General features: G+C 36.3%; 1 protein-coding gene across 2 annotated transcripts; it reads left to right on the top strand.

Moving 5' to 3' along the window:
- Window positions 1-2,431: 2,431 nt before the first annotated feature.
- On the top strand, window positions 2,432-24,158 carry SLC25A46 (solute carrier family 25 member 46). 2 transcript variants are annotated; one of them, XM_036847753.1, is made up of 8 exons: window positions 2,432-2,860; window positions 5,386-5,428; window positions 6,248-6,305; window positions 8,478-8,555; window positions 9,008-9,108; window positions 16,243-16,299; window positions 17,537-17,594; window positions 21,995-24,158. In XM_036847753.1, exons 1-8 carry the CDS (start codon window positions 2,560-2,562, stop codon window positions 22,571-22,573), a joined length of 1,275 nt encoding a protein of 424 aa, XP_036703648.1. In that variant the 5' UTR covers window positions 2,432-2,559; the 3' UTR covers window positions 22,574-24,158. The 2 variants fall into 2 exon arrangements, with proteins under 2 accessions (XP_036703648.1, XP_036703649.1); XM_036847754.1 differs by having other exon boundaries at window positions 2,432-2,839.
- The last annotated feature ends 749 nt before the right edge of the window (window positions 24,159-24,907 follow it).

The following is a 24,907-nucleotide window of genomic DNA, read 5'->3' on the forward strand; positions in this document are numbered from 1 at the left end:
TCTGTTTAAAGATTATTTCCTCAGAGAAATAATCTTTATTTCAATAATCTTCCTTGACCACCCAATCTAAAAACTCTGCCTCTATCACTTAATTTTTAAAATATAATACATGTCATTACCTAACATCATAGTATATGTTTGTTTCATTATTTGACACGATATATTTACCTGTTTTTTGCCTCCCAAAAAGAATGTCAGTTCCAACAAAGCAGGGACTTCATCTGGCTTATTCATCACTCTATCCACATTGCTTAGAACAGTACCTGGTACAGTTAGGTGCTCAATAAATGTATGTTGATTAAAGGACCATATGGATGTACCATTTTAATTATTAATGCATAATAATTACTTGATATTTAAAATCCTGACAATTTTTCCTATTATGGGCAATTATGCCATGAACATGTGCATAAGTAAATATTTACACCCTATATGTGTTTCCTAAGATTTAGGAGTCAAAAGATATCATTTTTATGGTTTTTGACACAAACTGCCAAACTTCCCTCCATCAAAACGTTATTATATTTTATACCATTCCAGAAATGAATGAGAGCTTTTTCTCACTTTGCATAATAATGTACATTTCCCTTTTAAACACTGTCATTTTTATAGAGAAAAAATGGTTATTATTCAAATTTGCCTTTCTTCAGTTACTAGAGGGCAGATATTTGTTCATGTAACTATTATCCATTTGCATTTCTTTTTTTTAATAAATTGCCTCTTCATGTCCTTTGCTTACATTTCTACTAATTTTCCCTTACTGGTAAGAGCTCTTTTTTACAATAAAGTGACCCATTGTCTAAACCATGTTAAAATGTAATTTTCCCAGTTTGTGGTTTCTCTTTAAATTTTGATTATTATGTTTTTACTTTTTTATCATGTAGAAATTTAAATTTTATATGGTCAGGTTGATTACTCTTTCCCTACATGGCTTTTGACTTTGCTGTCACTTTTAGACAGTTTTCCAATCCACTATTTGAAAAATATTCACCAATTATTTTCTTCCAATATTCAATCTTCAAAAACTAAAGAAAAAAAAACCACAATATATTACAGCTGGAATTCATCTGGGAGTAAGCTGTGAGGTGAGGCTGTTGTTTCTTCCCCTCAAGTGGCTACCCAACTGTCCTCTTTTTAATAACTCATCCTTTCTCCACTGACGTAGATGTGAAATTGTGAGATGCCATTGTTTTTATATGAGAAGTATGTATACACACACACACAGGCCTTTTTCTCCTTCTTTTAATAAACAATATGTTTTGGACCTGAGCCAATCCCAATCTTGAGCCAATCATTCTTAAGGAACACAGAAATATTTTTATTACGTCCAGTAACTAATTTGATATTAGGTACACAGTAATTTGGTATTAGTATTCCAGTAATACTGGATACACTTACTAAGGAAATGACTCAATACATTTGCCCAAGCCACATTACAACTCAATTTAAGAATGTCAATCTACTCAAGGCGAAGTTGATAATCACTTTTTAAAAAGGTTGGCTTCTGGAAGATTCAGAATAGTGCGTCAGGGTTCTCTTCTGAAAGCCCTCAGAATCCTGGGAGTCCAATGGGTCAGAAGGGACACAGGAAGAACCCATGTTAGGTTCGTTCAGATCTAGGGAGAGAGATACTGCCAGAAGAGCCCATGGAGCTGATGAAAACACGTAGTAGGAGACTCTCTTTAGAAGTCCTCTTAATTTTTTAACTAGGGTCTCGATTTTGAACAGTATCGTTTTGGATTTAAATACCCTGAGTATTTAGATGCAGCAGAAAAAAAAAAGAAAAAGCTACAGAAAACTATTTATAGTTGTTTTGTGGCCTCAGAAAAGCAGAATACTTAATTCCTAAATCCCGGAGAACAGTTTATATTCTTGGGGTGGATTGGGGAGGGGGGGGGAAGAGGATTTTCTCCCGCGATGTTCTATTCTAACGCTTGCTCTAGCCGGCCACAATACTTTTGGGTTCACTGGGCCGAACCAGATCTCTCAATAGATTTTACCCAAAACGCTAAGTGCGGGAGGCAAAGCCAGATGTACAAACATCCCGCAACTCTAACCTCTAATACCTCCTTTCTGGCAGGCGGGGCACCAGCCTAGCGAGGATATAAAAGAGCTAGACCTGGGGCCTTTGTGTGGGGCGGGGCATTTCTGGCTGTGATCCGATTTCTGGCGTCAGCTCCACCCACGCGTCAACTCCCTCTAGGAAACATCTTTATTCGATCTCCTCTATCCAGGCCGCACCTCTTGCCCCAATTCCGTCACAGCATCTCTCGATACTGTGTTTCATTAACCTCACAGTCATTTTCCTACTCCCTACCTAAGGGCCGCAGTTTTAAGAGTTACTGCCGCGTCACCTTAGCAACCATGTCTCTAATGGCCGCCGGAAGAGACTACGATCACGTGCTCCACGAACTTCCGGGTTTGTAACGTGACTTCCGGTTGTCAGAATTTCCCCAGACGCGGCGACTGCCGAGGAGGAAAAGCTGTGTGGCCCGAGGTCGCCGTGGCCCCAGGGGTGGTGGGCTCCGGGTGGGCCCTTCTCATCCTGCCCCGCCTGCGATGCATCCGCGGCGCCCGGACGGATTCGATGGCTTGGGCTATCGGAGTGGTGCCCGGGATGAGCAGGGCTTTGGCGGCGCTTTCCCTGCAAGGTCCTTCAGCTCCGCGTCGGACCTGAGCCACTGGGTGACAACTCCCCCAGACATCCCGGGTAGCCGCAACCTGCACTGGGGCGAGAAGAGCCCGCCCTACGGTGTGCCCGCCCCCTCCACCCCGCTCGAGGGCCCAGCGGAGGAACCCTTTCCCGGCGGCGGCGGCAGCGTGCCCGGGCAGAGCAGCGGTGAGGGACCTGGGGCGCACGGTAAGGGCGGGTGGAGTCGGGAGCCGCAGCACGGGTCTTGCAGACCCCGGAAGCCACGCGGAGGGTCCCGCCTCCCGGGCCTCCCGGCCTATCGCGCGCCACACCCTCTGCCCTCGTTTTGTCCTCTGACCCTGAAGCGGGCCTCATCCCGCTTTTTCATACCAATGTTTTGTCCGGGATCACTTCCAAAACAAGGTGACTGCCTTAGCTGTGGTCTGCGTGGTAGGATTTCAGAGGGTTTTGGCGTATTACATTCCATGACCTGAATCAAGAAAGAAGGAAATGGTTTACTGTTTATTGGGAATCATGTGAAAAATACCTAATTGACCAACAGCTGTATTTCCTTGAAATGTGGAAGGAAAGAGAAGTATTTCCAGCAAAGGCAGTCTTGGGCTCAAATCTGGCTCTACCACTCTTAAAAGCTGAGAGACTTTCTTAACCTCTGTGATTTCTTAGTGTTCTCATCTTTAAGGTGTGTAGAAGAATAACTCAGGGTTTTATAAGTGTCAAAAAAATGAGGTGTGAGTAATGCCTAGTACCGTATGGAGCACACAGTAGGCTAAAAGTGTATCTTTCCTTTTTCCATTTACTCATAGGAATTGTATCTGTTCTAGATCCCCAAACTACCCCTGTATTTTCCCACCTCCTGCTTTCTTTCTCTGACTTAAAACTCCACTAAAAAGTCAAAATCACTAAGAGATTTTCAAGATAAGACTTTGGAATCAAGACATAATTATTCTCTGTAGGATGTCAGAAGACTTGTTTTAATTTCAACACTGTATGATCTAGATATTGTCAACATCTGCTGTATTCGTAAAATGGATATAATGCCTGCATCTTCCCATTCTCCTGAAATTGTTAGAATAATAGATTATATCCTTAAATATTATGTATATTCCAGACATAAATTGTATTCTCATTTCTTTGATTTCGACTTGGAAATACAGTAATATTTATTTGATTTGGGTTACTGGGAGGAATAGACTTCAAATGTCATCCAGTGAGGAAAGATGGAGGAGGATCAGTGACTTACTCAGTGTCATACAATTAGTTTTTTTCACTCTGTCTAGTTGTTTTTTTCCTACAGGTCCCAGAAGGAGTGCTGGAAAGTTATAAATGATTCAAAATGCATGTACGATTGTTACCTTCTTAGGCAGTAAAGCTGATGTTTTTATCTTTTCATAATGTATGCTTTGATGGTTTCAGTGAAGAGGAGCACTTAATAACCAGGGTTTTGTGGGGTTTTTTTGCAGCAGTTTAGAGGCTGGTGAATAACTTTGCAAAGAGGATAGAAGCCTGAGAGACTTACACATTTAACAATAGTAAACCTTCCTAACACCTTCCAGAAAATGTCAGTGGTATTTTCTGTTAATATTCACAGATGACCTGTACACATACAAAAAGGGAAAAGATGAAAGAAGGAAAGTATCTTCATTGGGCAAAAGAAGCTTCTCTCTACCTTGCACGTTTTTCAAGGCAATAGTGAACCAAGTCGTTTCCCCAGAGACTGTTTAGTGACCTTGTTCTGTCTGTCAGGGAATAGTGAGGGCATTACTTCATTCAAAAGAGCAGAGATGAGAGGGAGGGATTGGAGAAGAGAGGAGAGAGAGAAAAGAGGGTGAGAGAAAATTTATCCCTTGTGAATATTGTATTATAGCTGAAATTTAATGTCTGGTCTCATGGGGTTGTGATATTTCACCATTACGATTTTAAGTTTTCCAGTTAAGGAGAAAAAGATTTTATTTTCTGTTTTGATATATGCATAGGAATTTTCCAGCTGTAAACTCTCCTAATAAGACTATAGATATGCCATCAGCTATAGTGCATATGTACGCAGTAGTCTATCACCGGGACCTAATTAAGCAGCTACTATCAAAGTATTTAAAACTTGGGGAAATAGAAGAGAGCCTTATTTACCCATTTCAGTTACCCTAAGTGCTCTTTCAATTTAATAATTTTCATGGGTTTTTTTGCTTGCAACTAGTGGCTTAACATAGATGCTCTCCATCAGTAACAGTGAAGGACGAATTTTACAACATGGGAGGTAAAGTTGGTGAAAGTATCAGTCAGAGTCTTCTCTAGAAAAAATTTTAAATTATTTGTAGTCAGAAGTTGAAAACTGGTAGGCCTTAGATTCTACCTGCAAACGTGTTTGATTTGGTCCACACAACATTTTAACGCTTTTCAAAATAGTTGCTAGTATTTTAAGATTGGAAGATGCTATATAAAAATGAGAATATCTCTTTAGAAAAATCACAGCTTTGAAACCTTGGACTCAGTCTCATGTGGCAACAATGGATTGGAGCTGAAAAGCAGTTGGGCCTTTAGAAGGTATACACCTTGCAACTTGCCACAAGCCTCCACAGAGCTCTTCACTTCCTCAGATGGCCTCTCTGGCCCCTATCAGAATTTGATTTTGGTACATGGAGTTTAAATGAATATCATGTTAAAAAGAAAATACTTTTTGTTGTTTTCACAGTAAACCTAAATAATGGTTATGAGTAATCTTATTCCTTCTGTTTTAGAACAGTTGAATAGATTTGCTGGATTTGGTATTGGACTTGCAAGGTAATTTTGTCTAAAGATTTTTAATTCAAGTTTTTATTTACAGTTCTTTCTTTAATGCAATTTATAATGTTGGGTAATTAGTGTTGCTTTCTTTAGAGCAGTAGTTAAATATTGAAAAATATTTTTCAGAAAAAAATTATTATTTAAAATCGATAACTTGATTTTTTTCCCCAGTAAGGATATAGAATAGTCATTCAATTTTATAAACACAAAATAATCTTGTAAGGAATATTGTAAGAAGTTTCATGTGTCTATCCAAAGAATAAAATAAAATCTAATCTTGTCTCCCCTTCCAAAAAAAAGTAATTGTGCATTGAACCTTTTTGCTGAACATTAAAATTATAACAAGATATTTAGCAACATAGCATCTAGGTGTTACTTACGTGGTCATTAAAATCCATATAACTTAAGTGCAAAGTACATAAAAACCAAAATTTACAGCATTTATAGGGTAGATGGCTCTTCTGATAGGAACTTTGTTCATAGGACATCCTCTGAAAGAAATGGAAAGGGGCATTTAAATTGTCTGGGAAAGAAGTTTTCCATATCAGGCATACAAGATGTAGTTTCATCTTTATACTGTACATATTAATATTATATGTTGTTGCTTTTGCTTACCAGTTTGCGAATCTGGCTTTAGTTTTTTTCATATTGAATCTTGTTATTGGTACAGTGATTTGCAAACATGTCTAGACATTTGAAAACTTTTTTTTTTTACTTTTAAGAAAAATGCATAATTTAAATAATGCATGATTCTTCAAGAATAAATTCAGATTTATATGTGTTGTAAATTAAATGTTATAAATTATTCTTTTAAAGTCTTTTTACAGAAAATGTACTGGCCCATCCCTGCATTGTTCTACGCCGCCAATGTCAGGTAAATGTACTTTCTATGATTTTCTAAACAGTAATCCTAACCCTGATTTGAAGTACAGATCTCAGATAAATGACTGAGACCATGTAACCATTATCCCATGTGACATGCACCAAAATCTATAATATATCAGTTCTCAAACTTTTTGGTCTTTGAAAGCTCTTAAGTCTTAAACATTATTGAGGTCTCCAAGAACAATTGTTTATATGGATTATATCTGTCAATATTTGCCATTTCAGAACCCCAAACTGGAAAAATTTATGCATATATATATATATATATGTTTAATTCATTAAAATATTAATAAACTCATTAGATATTGACATAAATAGCCTTTTTATGAAAAATCACTATTACTTTTTTGAAAATATCTTTAATGTCTGGTATAATAGAAGGCAGCCAGATTTTCACATCTGCTTCTACAGTCAATTTGTTGCAACACTTTGTTTTTGAAAGAAACAAGAGGTAATTGGCAGATATTCTTCTTTGATACTATACCAAAACTCAATAAGTGGTAACTTTTTAAAAGTTATTTGCAATGTGAAATCTGAAACCACGTCAATTAACTTTTTATACCCTGTTACATTAAAATCTATTGATTTGTACTTCATGTTGAATGGATTTTTTACACATGCATGCTTCTGTTACATCATGCATTGATTAATTGAAAAATATTGATTTACTGAATTATATAGATCATCTAAATGTTATGACATTTGATTTTACAGTATCAAAAGACCACCGTCATTAAAATCGCTACCAATCTCACCAGAAAAGTGTTTCAGTTTTCATACGATCTTGATAGTGGATATAGGTTTTCCAGAATTATAATTTTTGCTTGTAAGCTCAAACTTATCATTGTCAACAAATACTGTTGTTGTTGTTGTTGTTGTTTAATCAACAAGCCCACTTTGTTCAGTTTTAAAAACATGTTGTCCCAAGTATGAATAACTATATTCTGTTAGTTTTTCCAGAAAAAAATGGTGAGCCATGAAAAAAGTGGTTAGTTCAGGCTCACAACTCCCTCGGACAAGTTCTTTTCCTTATGACAGCCATCTTCATTATGCAGCACACAAAATATTAATGAGAAAGATGATGTGTACTCAAGAGTCAGCATTTTATAAAATAAATGTGTCTTACTGCTTCACCAGAGGCATTCTTTAAGGAAAGTGGCTTTTGCCTCTTTATAAGTGAGTCAGATAAAGAATACAATAAGTACAAAAATATAATTTGGTGCCACTGCCGTCATTCATGCTACGGAGTGAGTAATTTTACCCACCATTGCTTTTGCAGTATTACTGAAAATGTCAACACAATAAAAAAGGCAGATGATGCCTTAGTATCAAGAAAATAATTTTGAACTTGTCAATCCCCTGAAAGGGTAATGAGGCCCTTGAGGGCTAGTGGACCACACTGGCAAAAGCTCCTATAATATAACTTATCTTCTTTGAAAATTGAGTTAGAAAAGATAGAAATAGTTAAAAATTAAGCTGTTTATGCTTAGCACCAAAAAGTAAGCATATAGAGAGAAATAGCTATTTAAATAGCACCAGCAGTGTTACGTACACTAGAACAGTGAATTTCAGACATATATTTTACATTGTGACAATATCACATTGTGATCCAGTGTATACTTATATATGAGTAACTTTTAAAAATGTTTTAGCAAATAATACCTTCAGAATGTATGACGCATTCTGATACTTTCTTTTTTATTATTTCACTTAATAAGTATTAGTTCTGACCCCCTATACTGATTTCATAATTTACCAATTGTTTGTAGCTTGTTATTGCTTGCCATTGGTAGACAGGAATCTGCTGTTCCCTGAGTTCTTCGTGGTTCCTATGTGTTAATGGCATGAGCATTTTGCCACACTGAATGTAATTCTGGTGTTTAAGGAAACATAAATATCAAACACCAAGGCCCTCTTTATTATATATTCTACATCACTATGTATATTGCACACTGGTCTTCAGGGCTGTATTTGTATAACCTCATGTACTGTACTTTTAAGTTATTTAAAGCACTTTCAAGAGTAATTTTGCTTATGTGTAATTTATGCTGACTTTAGAATTGAACTTTCGTTTATGCTATGACTCCACTGTATCTTTCATGCCTTTTTATTTCTTGACAAGACAATAACAGAAAATAATCATGAAATATCTTTTTTACAGGTTAATTACCATGCTCGGCATTATCATCTCACTCCATTTACAGTCATCAATATTATGTACAGCTTCAACAAAACTCAGGTGAGAATTAGTCTGTACATTCTATTAAAGTTATTTGTAATGTGCCATTTTGCCTTAGTCATAATTAAAGCAACAATAATTCCTTTTAGTTATTAAAGATATTGTAACTCTTATACTAAAACTAACTTAACATGATAATGACATCTTTTTGATATCACTGAATAATCAGTAAATTCACACCTTTGCCAAAATTAATTAAATATTAGGGATATTTAATCCATATTAGAGATAATTAATTGGAGTGTTTATCTTCACCTAAATGTAGGCCACCCAACAAATATTAAAATAATGATAGGACTTACTTTAGTTGTAGTTCTTTACTAAAATGTCCTTTTGAATAATGCCTTACTGGAAAATATCAGTAAACATTCAATATCAAGTTGTGTTAAGACCTTTTTTTGGTTTCTTTTTTAGGCATTAACAGAAATAACCGTAAATTTTGTTCATTTTAGGGACCAAGGGCTCTTTGGAAAGGAATGGGAAGTACATTTATTGTTCAGGGAGTCACACTTGGAGCAGAGGGAATAATCAGTGAATTCACACCTTTACCGAGGTACCTTTTTGGCATTTTCTCAGATTAGCTTCATATTAAATATATGACAAAATATGATAGTTGCTAAAAATACCTTGAATTTGAAAACTTGCCTGAAGTAGCTAAGAGAAGAAACTGAGAATAAATAATTAATTATATCATATGGAATTAGTATGTGATAAAGAAAATGTTTCCTGGTCTAATATCTTTTGAGCTCTTTCAGCTCCTACTGCTATATATCAACAATTATCAACTAAGGAACAAACCTGAGTATGTGAGCAATTCCTGTTATTTAAGTGGCTAGTTTGGTGAAGGAGACACACGTAAGCAAATTTTAGTACATCGTGATTAGTGCCGTAATTAAACAAACCCCTTTCAGAGTGCAAGGGACACTTTGCGTGGATTTATTGGCAGAGATTTTTTTAACAGCCTGAAATCTGAGCTACATCTGGAATTATGAGTAGGAAATAACTTGGCAGAGAAGGAGAGCAAGTAGAGGTGACAGCATGCCCAATTTTATGGAAGTTGGAAGATCCAGGTGATAAGAAGTGTCTTGTGCTTAGAATATTGGGCATGTGTGGAGTAGAATAACATGAAAAGAGGCTGAGGTGCTAGACTAAAGCATGGTTCTGCCTTTGTAAGTGACTTATTGTCTATGGAGTTGGGAAACTAAGGGGGGGATTGTTTCTTTTTGTTTAATATATGGGTTCTTTGATCAAGGATTTCTCAAGTGGCAGTGTTTTTTTAAAACATGGAGTGTTGTAGACGGAGACTTACAGAGAACTGTTACAGTAATCTAGGCCAGACGGAGAAGGGTCTGAATTGTGGAGTAAAACAGAAGGGAGGAGCTGGATAAACATTTCTGAAGTATAATAGATAATTGGTGATAGATTGGGAATGGGATTATGGGAGAGTGAATTAGCAGCAGTGACAGATTTCTAGATTGGAATTGAGTTGGAGAATTCATAAAGAAGAGTGAGTTGGAGTGGGAAAGAAGATAAGGAATGTAACTGTCAATAAATGAAGTTTGAGGGACTTCCCTGGTGGTCCAGTGGTTAAGAATCCGCCTTCCAATGCAGGGGACACGGGTTCGATCCCTGGTCGGGGAACTAAGATCCCACATGCCGCGGGGCAACTGAGCCCACTTGCTGCAACTACTGAGCCCGTGTGCTCTAGAGCCCGAGCATTACAATTAGAGAGAAGCCCGCATGCCGCAACGAGAGATGCCCACGCGCTGCAACAAAGATCCCGCATGCTGCCAACTAAGACCTGATGAAGCCAAATAAATAAATACTTTTGGATAAATAAATAAATATTTTTTGATAAATAAATAAAGTTTGAGATTCATGCAAGACATCTAGGGGGACATGCCTAGTAGTGGTTGGAACTGTGGATCAGAGTCTCAGAGACAATTTGAAGCTGGAGGCATAGCTTTGAATGTTGTGGCACAAAAGTGGCAGTTGAAGCTTTAGGATGGATGAATTTCCCTAAGGAGGACATATAGGACTAGATGACAGAGAGTGGACCAAGGACAGAATCCTGGGCGATGTGTGAGTGCGTGTGTGTGTGTGTGTGTGTGTGTGTGTGTGTGTGTGGTAGGAGAGGCAATAGTAAGAGATGTTCACAAAACAAATTAACAAGAGCAGTAAGCTGTAGGACAGTGGTGGCCTACAAGCCAAGACAGGAGAATCAGAATTGTAGATTCTTTTGGAGGGAGAGGGTAGAGAAATTGGAATGTTTGCTTCTGGGTATATTTTCTCTCTGAAACAGGATACAGGTGAAAGAAGGATGAGTACTGGGGTGATCTAGATAGAGCATAAGGACGATGATAGACATTTGAGACAGTCACAGCTATGAGTAACAGAAAGAGGACCTTACAAGGAATACATGAAAATAATGTTAAGAGATAATGTTGGAGATCATAAATTTGTTTAGGTGCTATTTGGCAGGACTCTGTGACTTTCTGTATCAACAGTAAATCCCAGGGATGGAGTTAAAGACCGAGTGGTTTGTTATTCCAAAGTTGGCCCCGGCAGGGTGAATTTTTTGGATTGACAAGGAAGTGTGAGGCAGTTGAAGGTGCAGCCGCTAGCATCTCAATCTGAGAATCAGTCTTTGTAGGGAAGGAAATAAAGGCAGAAGAGACTGATATCAGGCTTTTTGCCAGTGTGATTGCTTTCAAAGGACCACATAGCTTTGAAGTTCCTGTAACACAGCTCTGCTGAGTGTTACAGAGAAAAAAAGTGTTTCGTCAGCTAAGTTTTTCCTCTCATACTTAAAAAAATCTGAATTTCTGCCCTTGGCTAACTTTATTCACCCCATTGTTTTTCATATCACAGGATAAGATCAAAACTTAGTACTTGTCATCAAATGTTCTTGAAGTTCTCCCACAAACACAAAATTCTATAAAAATTTAACAAAATTCAGTAATTTCTATACGGCAAAGAGTAAAGAATTCTGTATTTGCAGTCAGAACAGTTGGTCCTGACTATTCCACTTTTTAGTTCTGGGACCTTAGACAAGTAACACCATTTCTCTAAAGCAGAGATGAAGTCGTAACTTTAACTTCAGGTTGAAGGGAAGGGAAAAGCGAAATGGGAATGAGAAGGCACAAAATTTTGTTAAATTTTATTATCTAACTTTCTTACCCTGTAGACATACAGACACATCAGTTGTGTGGGTATGTATTTTCTCTTGGTCATTTTGAATCTTATTAAAGAAGACAGAAAAGGTTATCTTTGTGGTATTCTACTTGGGTTAAATTTTTGTGGTAAATCTCACTCATTACTTCATTTATTTATTTAACTCATACTTCCTGAGTCCCTACTATGTGCTAGGTTCTGTGCTAGAAATCAGGTATACAGTGAGAAGAAGCAAAAGGTACCTGTGACCATGAAGCTTGGGATCTAGTGTAAGGGACATATGTTAAGTAAAATAATCCCACTAATGAATGAATAATTACAAACTGAGACTTGTTCTCTAAAAGAAAAGAATATGGTTCTGTGACAGTATTAGAGTGTTAGGAACAGTGTCCCTAGTAAAATGACACTTAAGCTGAGATCCGAATGGCATTCAGGAGACACAGACCAGTTGGTGCAGAGGCAATGTGGCAGGGGGAATGTGGAGAATTCGTGTAATTGAGGGAAGGCTCATAGGGTTTGAGCTCAGAGAGCAGGATGGAGAGCAAGAGCCAGTCTGGGCTTGGCCTTGTAGGCCACTTTAAGAATACCGAGGAGTTTTAAGCAGGAGTCAATGACATGATCAGATTTATGTTTTTAAAGGGTCATTGTAAGTGGAGATGAAAAGATTGCAGGAGGACCAAAGTAGAGAAAAGGATACATGTTCATAAGCTATCACAATCTAGGTGAGAAATATGGTAACTAGGACTAGGATGTTATCTTTTGAGATGGATGTAAATGGATGATTTTGAGATATATTTAGGTAAAATTGATGGAACTTGGTGATGGATTAAAGTTGGTTGATGATAGACACGGTGTCAAGGATGACTTCTAGGATTTTGGCTTGTGTAACTAGATGTCAAATAAAGCCATTCTCAGACATACAGTGTAAACATTTTTTTTTTTAAATTCTAAATTATTTGGGCAAGGTTGACTTTTCTTAGGGGAAAACAAAGTCATAGCAGACACAGTATTAAAGCAGAAACCCAAAGCATTTCACAGAAGTTACCACTTGAGGAGGATAAGCTCTAGGGTCTCTGAGACTGAGGTTCATGGTGATCACTAGGTACAATAGGTGAGAGAGTCTGGATTCACCATTATTCTTTTACACTGATTATGATCACATCTGAATTTGTGATCTGATCACATTATAGTTTCTCAGTATTTATTACTTTTAAAAAAATTGATCATCATCTGTGATCTCTTTCTTTATCTACTGTTCAGATCCCTCCTAAATCCTTCCCCAAACCTTCCCCCAGGTAGAGTGAGTTAGACTTTGTGTTGCTCTACCCTGAAGTACCCTTTCCTTTCATGTGGCATTTCTCAAATCATTAACATAAGGAGCACCTCTAACCAAGGCTACCTGTATAGTTCAGTCTCTCACAGAATCCATTTAGTTGAACTCCAGCTTAGTTTGACTCATCTCACATTTGTAGTTGTACCATTACCATTTTACTGTTTTCTCCTCATGTTGTCTGTTTCTCCTAATGACTCCTCTGAATTCACTGACTTTAAACACATTCCATTTTAAATACAATGAACTCTTTCTCCAATTCACTAGATTTCCTTTCTGATTAAGTTCTCAATTAGGGAACAGTAAAAGAGTCTAAGAGTAAGAAAGAAAAGTCATAAGTTTGATTTTGGACAAGTTCATTTTGACACAGAGAGAAGTCTAAACTGAAGATAATAGATTTGGGAGGTTCTGAAGCATCATCTTGGGTAAGATTGCCTGGGGAAGGAATGTAACTTATATAGTAAGAAAAGAACAGGGCTTGAGCCTTTAGGAACTCCAGAATAGGTTGCTGAGTTAAGAAAAATGCCACTGCAAAGGAGTCAAAAGTAGAGACCAGAAGAGAGGAGAAAAACCAGAAGAGTATGGGATAGTGGAATACAGGGGCAGGGAGTGCTTCCAGAAGGAGGGAAGAACACAAGTGCATGTTGGCTGCTGAAAGGTCAAATAAAGCACAACCTTAAAATGCCTATTTGATTTAGTGATGTGGAGGTCATGGGGACCTTGTCAAGAGCTGTTTTCGTAGAATAATAGGGTAGAAGCCAATTTGGAATGGGTTCAGAGGTGAGTGGGAAGCTAGGACATGGAAATAGCAAGTTTAGACAGTTGTCTGTGAAGAGGAGAGATGAAGAGAAGGAGCTGGAAGATGAGGGGCTTGGGTTAGATTGAGGGAAGATTTTTTTTTTTAAGAGGGCAGCTGTTTGAGCATGGGAAAATAAGAGGCAATGGAAAGTAAAGACTGTATAAATAGAGCGTTATTTAAAAATTCTGTTGCTTTTGTGTATTAATTATGCATGGGAGTATGTGTGTTAGTCTGTCAAATGAAAAACTTTGATAAAAAGCAAGTCACTTAATTTTGTTGCTCATTTTAAGGGCAGTTTTTGCTTGTGAAAATAGCGAGTTAAATATACTTATATATTTTGGTATTTGATGATGAAATATAAAAAGGTTTAATCACAAGTAGATTTTTACACTGCCCTTTTTCCTGAAGCATTTAAATGTGCTAATTTAAATTTCTAGAGCTGTGGCAATAAGTTTTAGACATTTTATAAAGGAGTAGAAAGCAGATACCAGGAAGAGCGTCTCAGGTTTTTTTTTATACTTGATTCTAAATTTCTTTTTTCGCTCTTTTTACCTTAATCCTAATGATCTTATGAACTGGCAGCAGTAATTAGTATTCAAAGGAAAGGTGGCCCAGTCCTTACAGAAATGCAGGTCACAGACCCATCTATCCATAATGTTAATGGAGTGCTCAAATTTAATGTCGTACTAACCTGTGGTAACCCTTTCTGAGGCCATAGTAAGAGTAATAGCAGTGCCCAGAAAATTTACAAAACTTTTAGCATATTTTGTTTTATAATCATAAAGTCACTGTCAGTAAGTTGAGTAGCCTAATCTTTATTTACAATTTTCGTCTTAATCATTAAATGTCATTCCAGCTGTATTTTTCGATAGTTGTTCAGGCCTCATATAGTATTCTGGTATTAATTTAATCAGAATGTGACTCAGAACACTCTCTAAGGTCTCATATGAATCAGAGATGGTTGTTCTGTTGTCTAAAAGTTTCTCTGCAGACCTTTCAGTCTCCTAGAAAAATGTAGAAAAGTTCACATACCACCCGTGCCATAAGTGTACTGAGTTTGTTTTTAGAGCACTTACATTATCAGTGACTAATTTCCTTTACCTTTTTAGTATAAAATATATTCCTTTGTCTCCTTATGATTGTCATACTTACTCATTTCAAATAGAACATGTTTTTCTCAGGTTCCTGCTGTGGCCATGGTACATGGGTGCCAATGTCAGCAGGGGAGCTGGTGGCAGCCAGTCTCCCCTTTATTTTACATTCGCCTTTTCTCTGTTACTCTGCCTTCCTCCCTCCCCTTCCCTCCCTTCCATCCCCTCCGTCTGCCTTTTCATCACCCCACCCTCCTCCTTTTTACTTTCCCTTTTATTCTCCATGTTCTTTTCTCCTTTTTGACTTTTCTCTTGATATAACTTTCTCCCTTTTTGTTCTTCATTCAGCTTGCCTCTCTTCTTTTTCTTCTCTCTTTTCTGGTTTCCAAAGGTAACCTAAATAGTAGGAAGCACGCAGTCCTAGACCTTGGTTCCAGACCTGACATTCTGCCTCTCTCCTTTGAACATATCCCTGTGATCTTTTTGACCTTTATTTTTCTCGTAAGTAAAAGAAATAGGACAGTACCTGCTCTGCTTATCTCACAGGATTTCTTCTTGTATCAAATGAGATGAGAGGCAGTACAGGCAGATAGTATAGACTTCAAGTCATACGGACCAGGGTTTAGACCCAGTTGCACCACTAACTAGTTGCATGGCTTTGGGTAAGTTATGAACCATCTCTGAGCCGATTTCCTCATCTATGAAATTGGGGATGATAGGTTCATTGTGAGGGTTAGAAGTAATTTATGCAGAGTGCTTTGCACAATGCCTGGCATATAGTAGGAGCTGAAAAAGATAATAGAATATAATAAAGGTCACAAAAGTAATGTCATCTTAATAAGTAAAGGCACTTGGAAAATTAGGGGCTATACAAATGTATGTGTCATTTACTTAATTTTGTTTTGTTTTCTAATTCTCATTCTTAAATAACATTTTAAAGCTTTTTTCATTCCTTTATCCTATTTTATTGTTTCCCTTTCTCTTCCCCGTCCATTGTTTTCCTCAGTCTATCATTTTTGTATCTTATCTAATGTCTCATGTTCATTTCTATAATCAGTATAACTCTTCCTCCTCTGTCATCCCCTTCTGTCAGCACATACAGAAAGACCTTCTATGTTTTTTCTCTTTTTAACCCACTGTAATTGTTTGACGGGTCCCAAAAAGGAAAATGTTCATCATGAGAATATATTTCTTCTACAGATTAAAAAAAATTAAAAATTGATCACTTTTTTAAAGCTTAAGCTAATTCAAGATGTCTTTAAAAACATGGCTTTTATTTTATTTATTTTTTAGGGAGATTTCACATAAATGGAATCCTAAACAAATAGGAGAACACCTTCTACTGAAATCGTAAGTATCAAAAGCAGCATTTATATTGAAACTTACATCCATTTTTATAGTGTTAGAACTGAAAAAAAAAGCTTATTAAATAAACAAAGTGAAGGAAAGTAGAGCAATGAAATATTTGTGGGACTAGAACTTAATCAGAAAAGTAACATAGTTTAGGAATAAAATCCTAAAATATATGTTATCTTTTAAATAACCTTTCTAATTTGAAAGGCTAAAATCACAACCTAATTTTTCTGTGTGTTCTTAGGAAGTTAGCAAAGATCTTCAACTTGTTAAACCTGAATTGCCAGGAAAATTATTACTCTTATTATTATTATCATTATTCTCTTAGTAAGCAGACATACAAATTTATTTGTATGGTGATGAGTAAACTCAAAACCTTAGTGTCATTAAAACGTAGTCCTAAAGGCACTTAGTGACTTTACAACGCTGACCATTTTTATAATTAGAATTTTACTCTTCACTTTTTAATTTTTTTTGAAGATTGGGAATTGGAAACCCCCCAGCTTGCTGGCTCCCTCTGTGGGACATTCCAGCACATTATTACTTAGTGATGTTCCATTCACCTTGAAAAGCACTACTTGCCAGGACCTGGCCCATAGGGTTAGGTAAGTCCCACCTTGACATTATTTTAAATAACTATATTTTGCAGGTTTGCAAAGTTGTAATATTACTATGTCTAAATAGTGGCAATACGAGGCAACTTTGCAAAGCTGTACAATATTGTTTTTTAATAATAAAAGGGGACTTCACTTACCATGGAAGACTGGCTTAGCTCTGTTTGCTGGGAAATCTGGGAATGGATAATGATAATAGACAGGACAATAGCAGAACAGTGGCCTTGTTCACATATCACTAAAAAGGCAAGCAATGGAATGGATCCCTCAACCTAAATTTTAGGTATCAGATTTACAGGCTACATTAGCTATGTGCAGGTAGATGTCCAAACAGCGAATCATAAACAAGCCTACAGTTCACTGTTTTAAAATAATTTTCTTTACAGGCTGTCACTGTGTTATTATTAATACTTAATTTTTCATCTCTATTTGTTGAGTAAAGCATCTTATGTTACAGGTCTCTGAAGTATCTTTAGGCTATAGGTATTAATAGTTAAAAACCTTGAAGATATTATTCAAGCTTGAATATAAATTATGTTGATGTATTAATGTAGATATTAAAAAATTTAGTGTAAGCATCTTGTTTCAGTATACTGATAAGTTTGTTTTAATTTCTACAGCCTAACTTATATAGTGGCAATGCCTTTTTATTCAGCAAGTCTAATCGAAACAGTACAGGTGAGCTATTTTTTTCCTGTCATTTTTAAATTAAAAATGTTTTTGGAATATTCAGTATATTATGTATGTCTGATAGTATAACAGAAAAATTTAAGACAGTATCCTTCTAAAAAATTTTTTTTTTCTCAGATACCATACATATATCAAAGATTATATACTAGGCACATTGCTGCTGTGTCTGCTTCCTTTGCAAATTTACTTCACACTTTTAATTCTTTTTATCCCTTACACAGGCAGCTGTACTCTTCATTCAGATATCTCAGAAAGTAGCCTATGACCTGCTCTGAATACAAAAAAATCTATAGGGTTGTTTTTTGTTTTTGTTTTTTTCTCCAACTTTTTAATAATTCAAATAGTTATGGCTTATCAGACAATAAATTACTAATTACCTGAACATAAAACATGATGGATAATCATCCTAACAGTGAGAAGGTAGTCCCCATAGGTAGTTTACTAACAGCATTCTTTTTAAATATGCCTTGTAAGGAACATCTGATGCTATGGTGTTTAGTATATACTACAAAGCAAAAGCAATCTCCTGCTAGCATTTTAAATTGTTTCACTATTTCTAACCACATGGTGGCACTTCAAGTACATTGAATTAATGTACTTTCCCACATACCGTTCCTGTATTTAAAACTGTAAGAGAGCTAGCTTAACTTTACCCTGTACACAAAATCCAACTAACTGTCTACCACCTGTCTTCTGTCTCCAACATCAGATCCTCTAGCATATTTTTTTCTTTGTCATAATCAGCGCTTATGAGTTTCCTCTCTATAAATCCTCATTGGATCAGCCTTTCCTTTTCTAATTACTCTTTTCCACTTAATTGCTTTTCTGGCCATATCGTTGTTTTTCTTTTTTTTTTTTAAAGGCAGAAAAAACTTTATTCATGCATAAACTCGTAACGACCCCATCTTCCTGCACAACTTTAGAAACATTGACTTATTACAATACAAATTGGACCAAATGGTGAAGGAACTCCAGAACCATCACAGACCTTTCTCGCTTCACTACACAGTGCAGTGGAGCGCGGCACAAATTGAGGAAGGAAGTCCTTTATGTGTTTCACATTTACCTGCTTGCCTTCAAACCCCAGGGCAGAGATTCAGTTGGGGGTGGGTTGGGGGCAGAACCTATTGTTGATTTTTTATGTGTTTATTTTTTAGAATTATTAACTGAAGTTAACATCTTGCTACCCAAATATTGTCTCCTATCCCCTTGCATTTGGCAATATGAAAGGATATAACCTTTGTATGGGGCTGCAGCTTACAGAATTATCACTTTATGACATAGCCTCATTTTATAGATAAGGGGAAAAAAAATAGCAGGAAGATAATTATTTAAGGAAAAACAACGAAACAGCGTGATATATTGGGGGAAAACAAGTTTTAGCTTTATGCAGACCCGTATCACAGTCACATTTCTCTACTTAAATTAGATCTGTGACTTTAAGCAGATGTCCTAACCTTTTTTAAATCTTAATTTTCTCATCCATAAAATGGGAATAGTATTTTATTAACTGAATTATAAAAATTAAGCGAATTATTTATGTAAAGTGCCCAGCTCACTATATGTTCATTTTGTTTTGTTTTGTTTTTTTAACCCAAATGGCCTGTTTTTTTCTGCCCCAGGTTCCACCTGCTGACCTGCCTCCTTTTGACTCCTTTTGTCTGATTTTCTAGTTCTCTTTTTTTTCCTTCAATTTCTACTCTCTTGAACATCCTCCTTTTCTTTTAGTAACCTCTTACCATCTCTTCTCCTGTAGCTCCAAGGCACAGTCCTTGACCCTCTCTGCTTTGTATCCCATATTCACTGTCCTGGAGAACTCATTTACTTGCATGAATCCTTTTAACTCTCACCTTTATATGAATCTAAAAATTACGAAAGTGTTGATTTTCATATTTCTTTCATCCTTCATAACCAATCAGCCATCATGCCTTCTCAGTTCTAACTTCAGGGAGTATCTGAGATTGTCTGCTCCTCCCCACTGGTAGGCCACCATTCTCTTTCCTTCTTGTTACATCAGTTTCTTTCTTCCTACCATGTTCAGTGGTTTTTTGCCTGTCTGGGGAGCTCCGATCTCTTTGAGAACGGTCTTTCCCTTGAAAAATACACATTTATATATAGATCTCCTAAAGAACACCACCATTCTTCAATATGAACTTCCTAGTGATCTGTTGTCTTTACTAAGAATCTTTGTTCTGTTTCCTGCATTTTAAAGTCCATTCTACATATTCATGCAAGATTAGTGTTCTTAAGTTGCGGTGCTTATATCCTGTTGATGATTAAGGATCCACGTTGACTCATATTCTCTAAGATCAATTTCAGACTTCTCAGCATAGTATTAAATCAAGGTTTTTACTGACTTTACCTTTCAGCTAATCTTTCTTAACTGCTAATTTTTTTTAAAAGCTCATTTTAAAATTTAAAATTTTAAATAAATGAATTAAATTCATTTATTGAGTGCTAACCTGTATCAGGCACTGTTATAGACCCTGGGGATAACATAGCAAACAAAAACTTTCTGCCCTCATGGCACTTACATTCCTGTGGGGAAGATGGACATAAACAAGATAAACAAAAGGATACTTCATGGTGCTAAGTGCTAAAAAATAAAACAAGGAAATTAAATAAGATGTGTAATGGGTAGCAAGGGATGTTACTACTTTTTTAAGATCAGGAAAGTTCTCAGAAGCAAAAGTCATTTGAGTAAAGGTCTGAACATAAGAACTACATGGATATTTGGGAGAAGAACATTCTAAGCAGAGGGAGAGCAAGTGCAAAGGCCCTGAGGTAGGATTATATCTTAAGTGTTTGAGGAGCAAAAAGAAGGCCAATACAGTTGAAGCTGACTAAGGAGGGGAGAACAAGAGGAGATGAGGTCTGAGAGGTAAGAGGGAGAGAGATCACACAGGACACTGAAGATCACTGTAATAATTTGGCTTTACTTTGAGGGAGATGGAAAGTCTTTGGTAGGTTTGAGCAAAGAGTGACATGATCTAACTTATGTCTTTAATAGGATCTATTTGGCTGCTGTATTAAAAATAGACTGGGGTGGGAAGGGGGCCAGAGGCAGGTAAATGGATTAGGTTAGGTGAGCTCATTTTAGTCTCATGGTTTTAAATATGTTCTCTTCACTGTAAACTCTCACATTTGTACGTGCAGCTCGGACCTTTTCCTTGTAGTCTAGATTATAAACTCCACTTGGAGTTTACACCTTAGACTTAACATTTCTGAATTCTTGATCTTCTCCCCCAAATTGCTACCCCAGGAATATTGTCCAGCTCAGTAAAAGGCACTGCTATTCCTCCACTTCCTCTGGCCAGCAGCTTTGAGGTCATCCTTGTCTTCTCTTTTTCACACCCCAAATCAAATCTACCAGTAATTCCTATTGGCTCTAATGTTAGGATAAAAGCACAGTTGCAGCATTTTATTTCCTTTGCTACCTGCTAGACCAATCCACCATCATATCTTTAACTGGTTTCTCAGCCTCTGCTCTCATTCTCCTCTACACAACAGCCAGTATAACAAATTGTATCTTACCCATCTTATGCTTAAAACCAACTAGTCACTTCCTATCTGACTGGAGGCCAAGGTCTGCACAGTGGCATGGTATGGCCCCTGACTACCTTTTTAACTTCATTTTTTGCTGTTCTCTTCTTCAGTTATTGCTGCAGCCAAATTGGCCTCTTAGTTGTTCCTTTTCTGCCTGTCCGTGCCTCTGTAACCAGTATCACAAACTTCCTTACACATATCCCCATAATTGTAAAAAAGCAGAGACAATGCAGATGATAATGACTCATGTTTATTGAGTGCGTTCTGGGTACCAGGCCTTTTCTCATTTAATGCTCCCAGCAGCTCTGTGCATAAAAGGTAGGTAGGCCTAATTCCATTTTTATAGAACAGTAAACTGACTCCATTTTTATAGAACAGTAAACTGACTCTTAGGAGAAGTTAAGTAAGTTGCCCATGGTCACATGACCAGTAAGTACATAATGGAGGTGGGTTTTAAAGCAATGCTTAAGAACTCCAAGCACTGTGCTACCTCTTCAATGTCATGTACAATATTTGTTGCTTTTCAAAATGTGTCCTAAGGAGGTTCTTGAGGGTGGGGAAACCAGGTGTGTCACCCTCCACATCTCTTCCCCTGTTTCCCTCCCCCAATAAGAAGAGCTCCCAGCTTCACTGCTGTCTGTTTTGTGAAATTTTATTTGAAAAAAGAATCTAATGCCTAGATAACATTTGAAGTTTGCAAACCATTGATGTTTTTCCTCTTTAGCCAGAAAATCAGGATTTAAAAGGCACCTAGAAAAAAAAAAAGGCACCTAGAAAGAATGCTTCTTTGTGGCAGAATAAGCAGATGTTAACTTTTACTCATTTCATCATTTTCATTTCAGAGTGAGATAATTCGAGACAATGCTGGAATTTTGGAATGCATTAAAGAAGGAATTGGAAGAGTGATAGGCTTGGGAGTGCCTCACAGCAAACGACTACTTCCGCTTCTTTCCTTGATCTTCCCTACGGTGCTGCATGGGGTTCTTCATTACATCATCAGTTCAGTCATTCAGAAGATTGTCCTGCTAATTCTAAAGAGAAAGACTTATCATAGCCACCTAGCTGAGAGCACTAGCCCGGTGCAGAGTATGTTGGATGCTTATTTTCCAGAGCTTATTGCTAACTTTGCTGCCAGTCTTTGCTCTGATGTTATACTTTACCCATTGGAAACAGTTTTGCACCGCCTTCACATTCAAGGAACACGCACAATAATTGACAATACAGACCTTGGCTATGAAGTGCTTCCAATTAATACACAGTATGAGGGAATGAGAGACTGTATCAATACTATAAGGCAGGAAGAAGGAATGCTTGGTTTTTATAAAGGGTTTGGTGCTGTTGTAATACAGTACACGCTGCACGCAGCTGTTTTACAGATTACCAAGATTATTTACTCTACACTTCTTCAAAATAGTGTTTGAGATTTAGATTCCTGGTTAGTCTGAAAGACATCGTCTGGATACTTCGTTATGAAATTATGAGGGATAAGAGTGAAATACCGTTGGTGGGAAATGGATTAGAAAATGAAACTGGTAGAAAAAGTCCATGCTGATTATATTGACTCTTCACTTTTTAAAAAGGTTATTGGTATATATTTTGGATTCAAGGTATTCCAAATTTGAAAACTGAATAAAGACACTCATATGAATTAAATTCTAGCTAGTGTAGCACTAATGCTGAACTAAAAATGATCTCGGGAAGAAGCAAAATTTTGTCAGCAAACTGAAAACAAAATTTCACAGAACTGAATTTATTTTATATGACTTTAATGTTTATTACATGTTTAGTTCACCTTCTAGATTGATATTGGTATGTCATTCTTAATACAGTGTATAGTAGCAAGAGGTCATAGTTTACCTTTATGCAAATAAGTTATGTCATCAGTAACATGGACAAAAAGGATTAGATTTGGCAATCTGTAAACAGGAGCTGAGAGTTTTAAATTGCACTGTCCCTGTATAACTTTAATGGCTGTACATTTATTATATAAAGCCACTTATATGCGTACATATAACTTGGAATTTCCTTCATCCCTACAAATTTTCCACTCTTAGATCAGCTTACTGTATAAAATGCAGTTATGTATTTTCTGCTTGAATATCAGAACAAAACATTAAAAGCCAAGGTACCCCAAAGATTTAAGGCAAACAGCTTACTTGTCCATATGCAAACCCACCGTTTCAGTGCCAGCAACTTAGAATTTGTCATATGTTATAAAGTTTGATTTGCTTATCCAGCCTTATGAATCATCAGACTGTTTTTAGAGCCACTTTTAACAGAGATAGAATATAAAATAATCATGACAACTATTCCTGCTTCCACATTTACAAATTGTGTACTAAAGTGAATGTCACTTGCCATTCGTTTCTGAATGACTTGGCTTAGAGGAAACATGATTAAAATTCGCCTGGGAATTTGTGCCTCTTGCCTTCCATAAAGTCATCTTTAAATGATGGCTTCAATTTTTATTTTCTTTTAGTTTTTGTTCATAGCTTCATTCTCCAAACTAGATATACATAAAGGGAAACGCAGGTTTATCCTTATCACCTTTTATTGAAACTTGTTTGGATGAATACTGATGAAAAATAGAAACCTTAAAGGAAGTTTGTCCTTGCTTTTTATGGGTGATGAAAAGAAGTATATTTCAACAAATAATAAGCAAAAAAGTTGGTCATCAGTTTAATAAAAAAAATTCTGTCTGTTCCTAAATTGAATTTGGTGGGTGAGGCTCTTCATATAGTAAAATGATATGCATTTGATTAATCCATCATTAAAGTTTCATTTCCTCATGTGAATGATCAGTTTTACTAGGAACCATTTAGCACACTGAAGTACAGTGACTTTGCACTGATGTTGTCCAACCTAGAATGCAGGTTCTATTTTACTGAAATCTATTTTACTTACTAAATGTCAGCGAAATGGTTACTTTTTGTGATTAATAATGTTGGAACCAAAAAATGACATCCAAAAAGTGTGAAACAATACATTTGTGGCAACTCTCTCTACTATCTTGTGTATGTGTGGTTTTTTTTTTTTTTAATGACTAAAACATGTAAGTTTTCCATTTTTCCATTCTACCATGAGGGAGAAAATAAAATTAAACACAAGTTGTACTCGTTCAGATTATGGTTTACCTTGTCCAGTTTACAGCATTTAAATTGTTCTCATTGCTTTTGAATTATAAGTAAATTTTTAGATGTTTATAATATGTCCAACTTCCTAAAAACCTTTCCTTTTTATCATAATCAAAGAAGATAGTTTCAGACAAGAGTAAACTTCTGAAAATTTCAAGTTTCAGAAAATTTCTAGAAGTACAGAATCTGAATGGAATCAAGTATCTACTAGTGAAAATCTGGGATCCTTTAGCTAATTACTAGATATTTCAAGATTATTTTATGAAAGTTATGAAGATTCAGTTATATAAATCTGTCTCATGGAATCATTTACAAGACTGATAGGCTGAACCACATACAAGTAGGTTAGTCTTATTTTCTGTCTCTGGAGAAAGAATACAAATTAATATTAAAACTAAAATTGATTGGGAGATTGGGATTGACAAATATACACTAGTATGTATAAAATAGATAACTAATAAGAACCTGCTATATAAAAAAAAATAAAATTCAAAAAAAAAAAAACTAAAATTGAAAGGTAGTAAGTAAAATACTAATTTTTTTAGTACCACTCCAAATTAGTTGAAATATAAAAAATCCTTAAAATTCAAGCACTTAAATGCCGGCCAAATATGTTTAACT

The sequence above is a fragment of the Balaenoptera musculus genome, chromosome 3 (genome assembly GCF_009873245.2).
Source record: "Balaenoptera musculus isolate JJ_BM4_2016_0621 chromosome 3, mBalMus1.pri.v3, whole genome shotgun sequence".
In the NCBI taxonomy this organism is placed as follows: domain Eukaryota; kingdom Metazoa; phylum Chordata; class Mammalia; order Artiodactyla; family Balaenopteridae; genus Balaenoptera; species Balaenoptera musculus.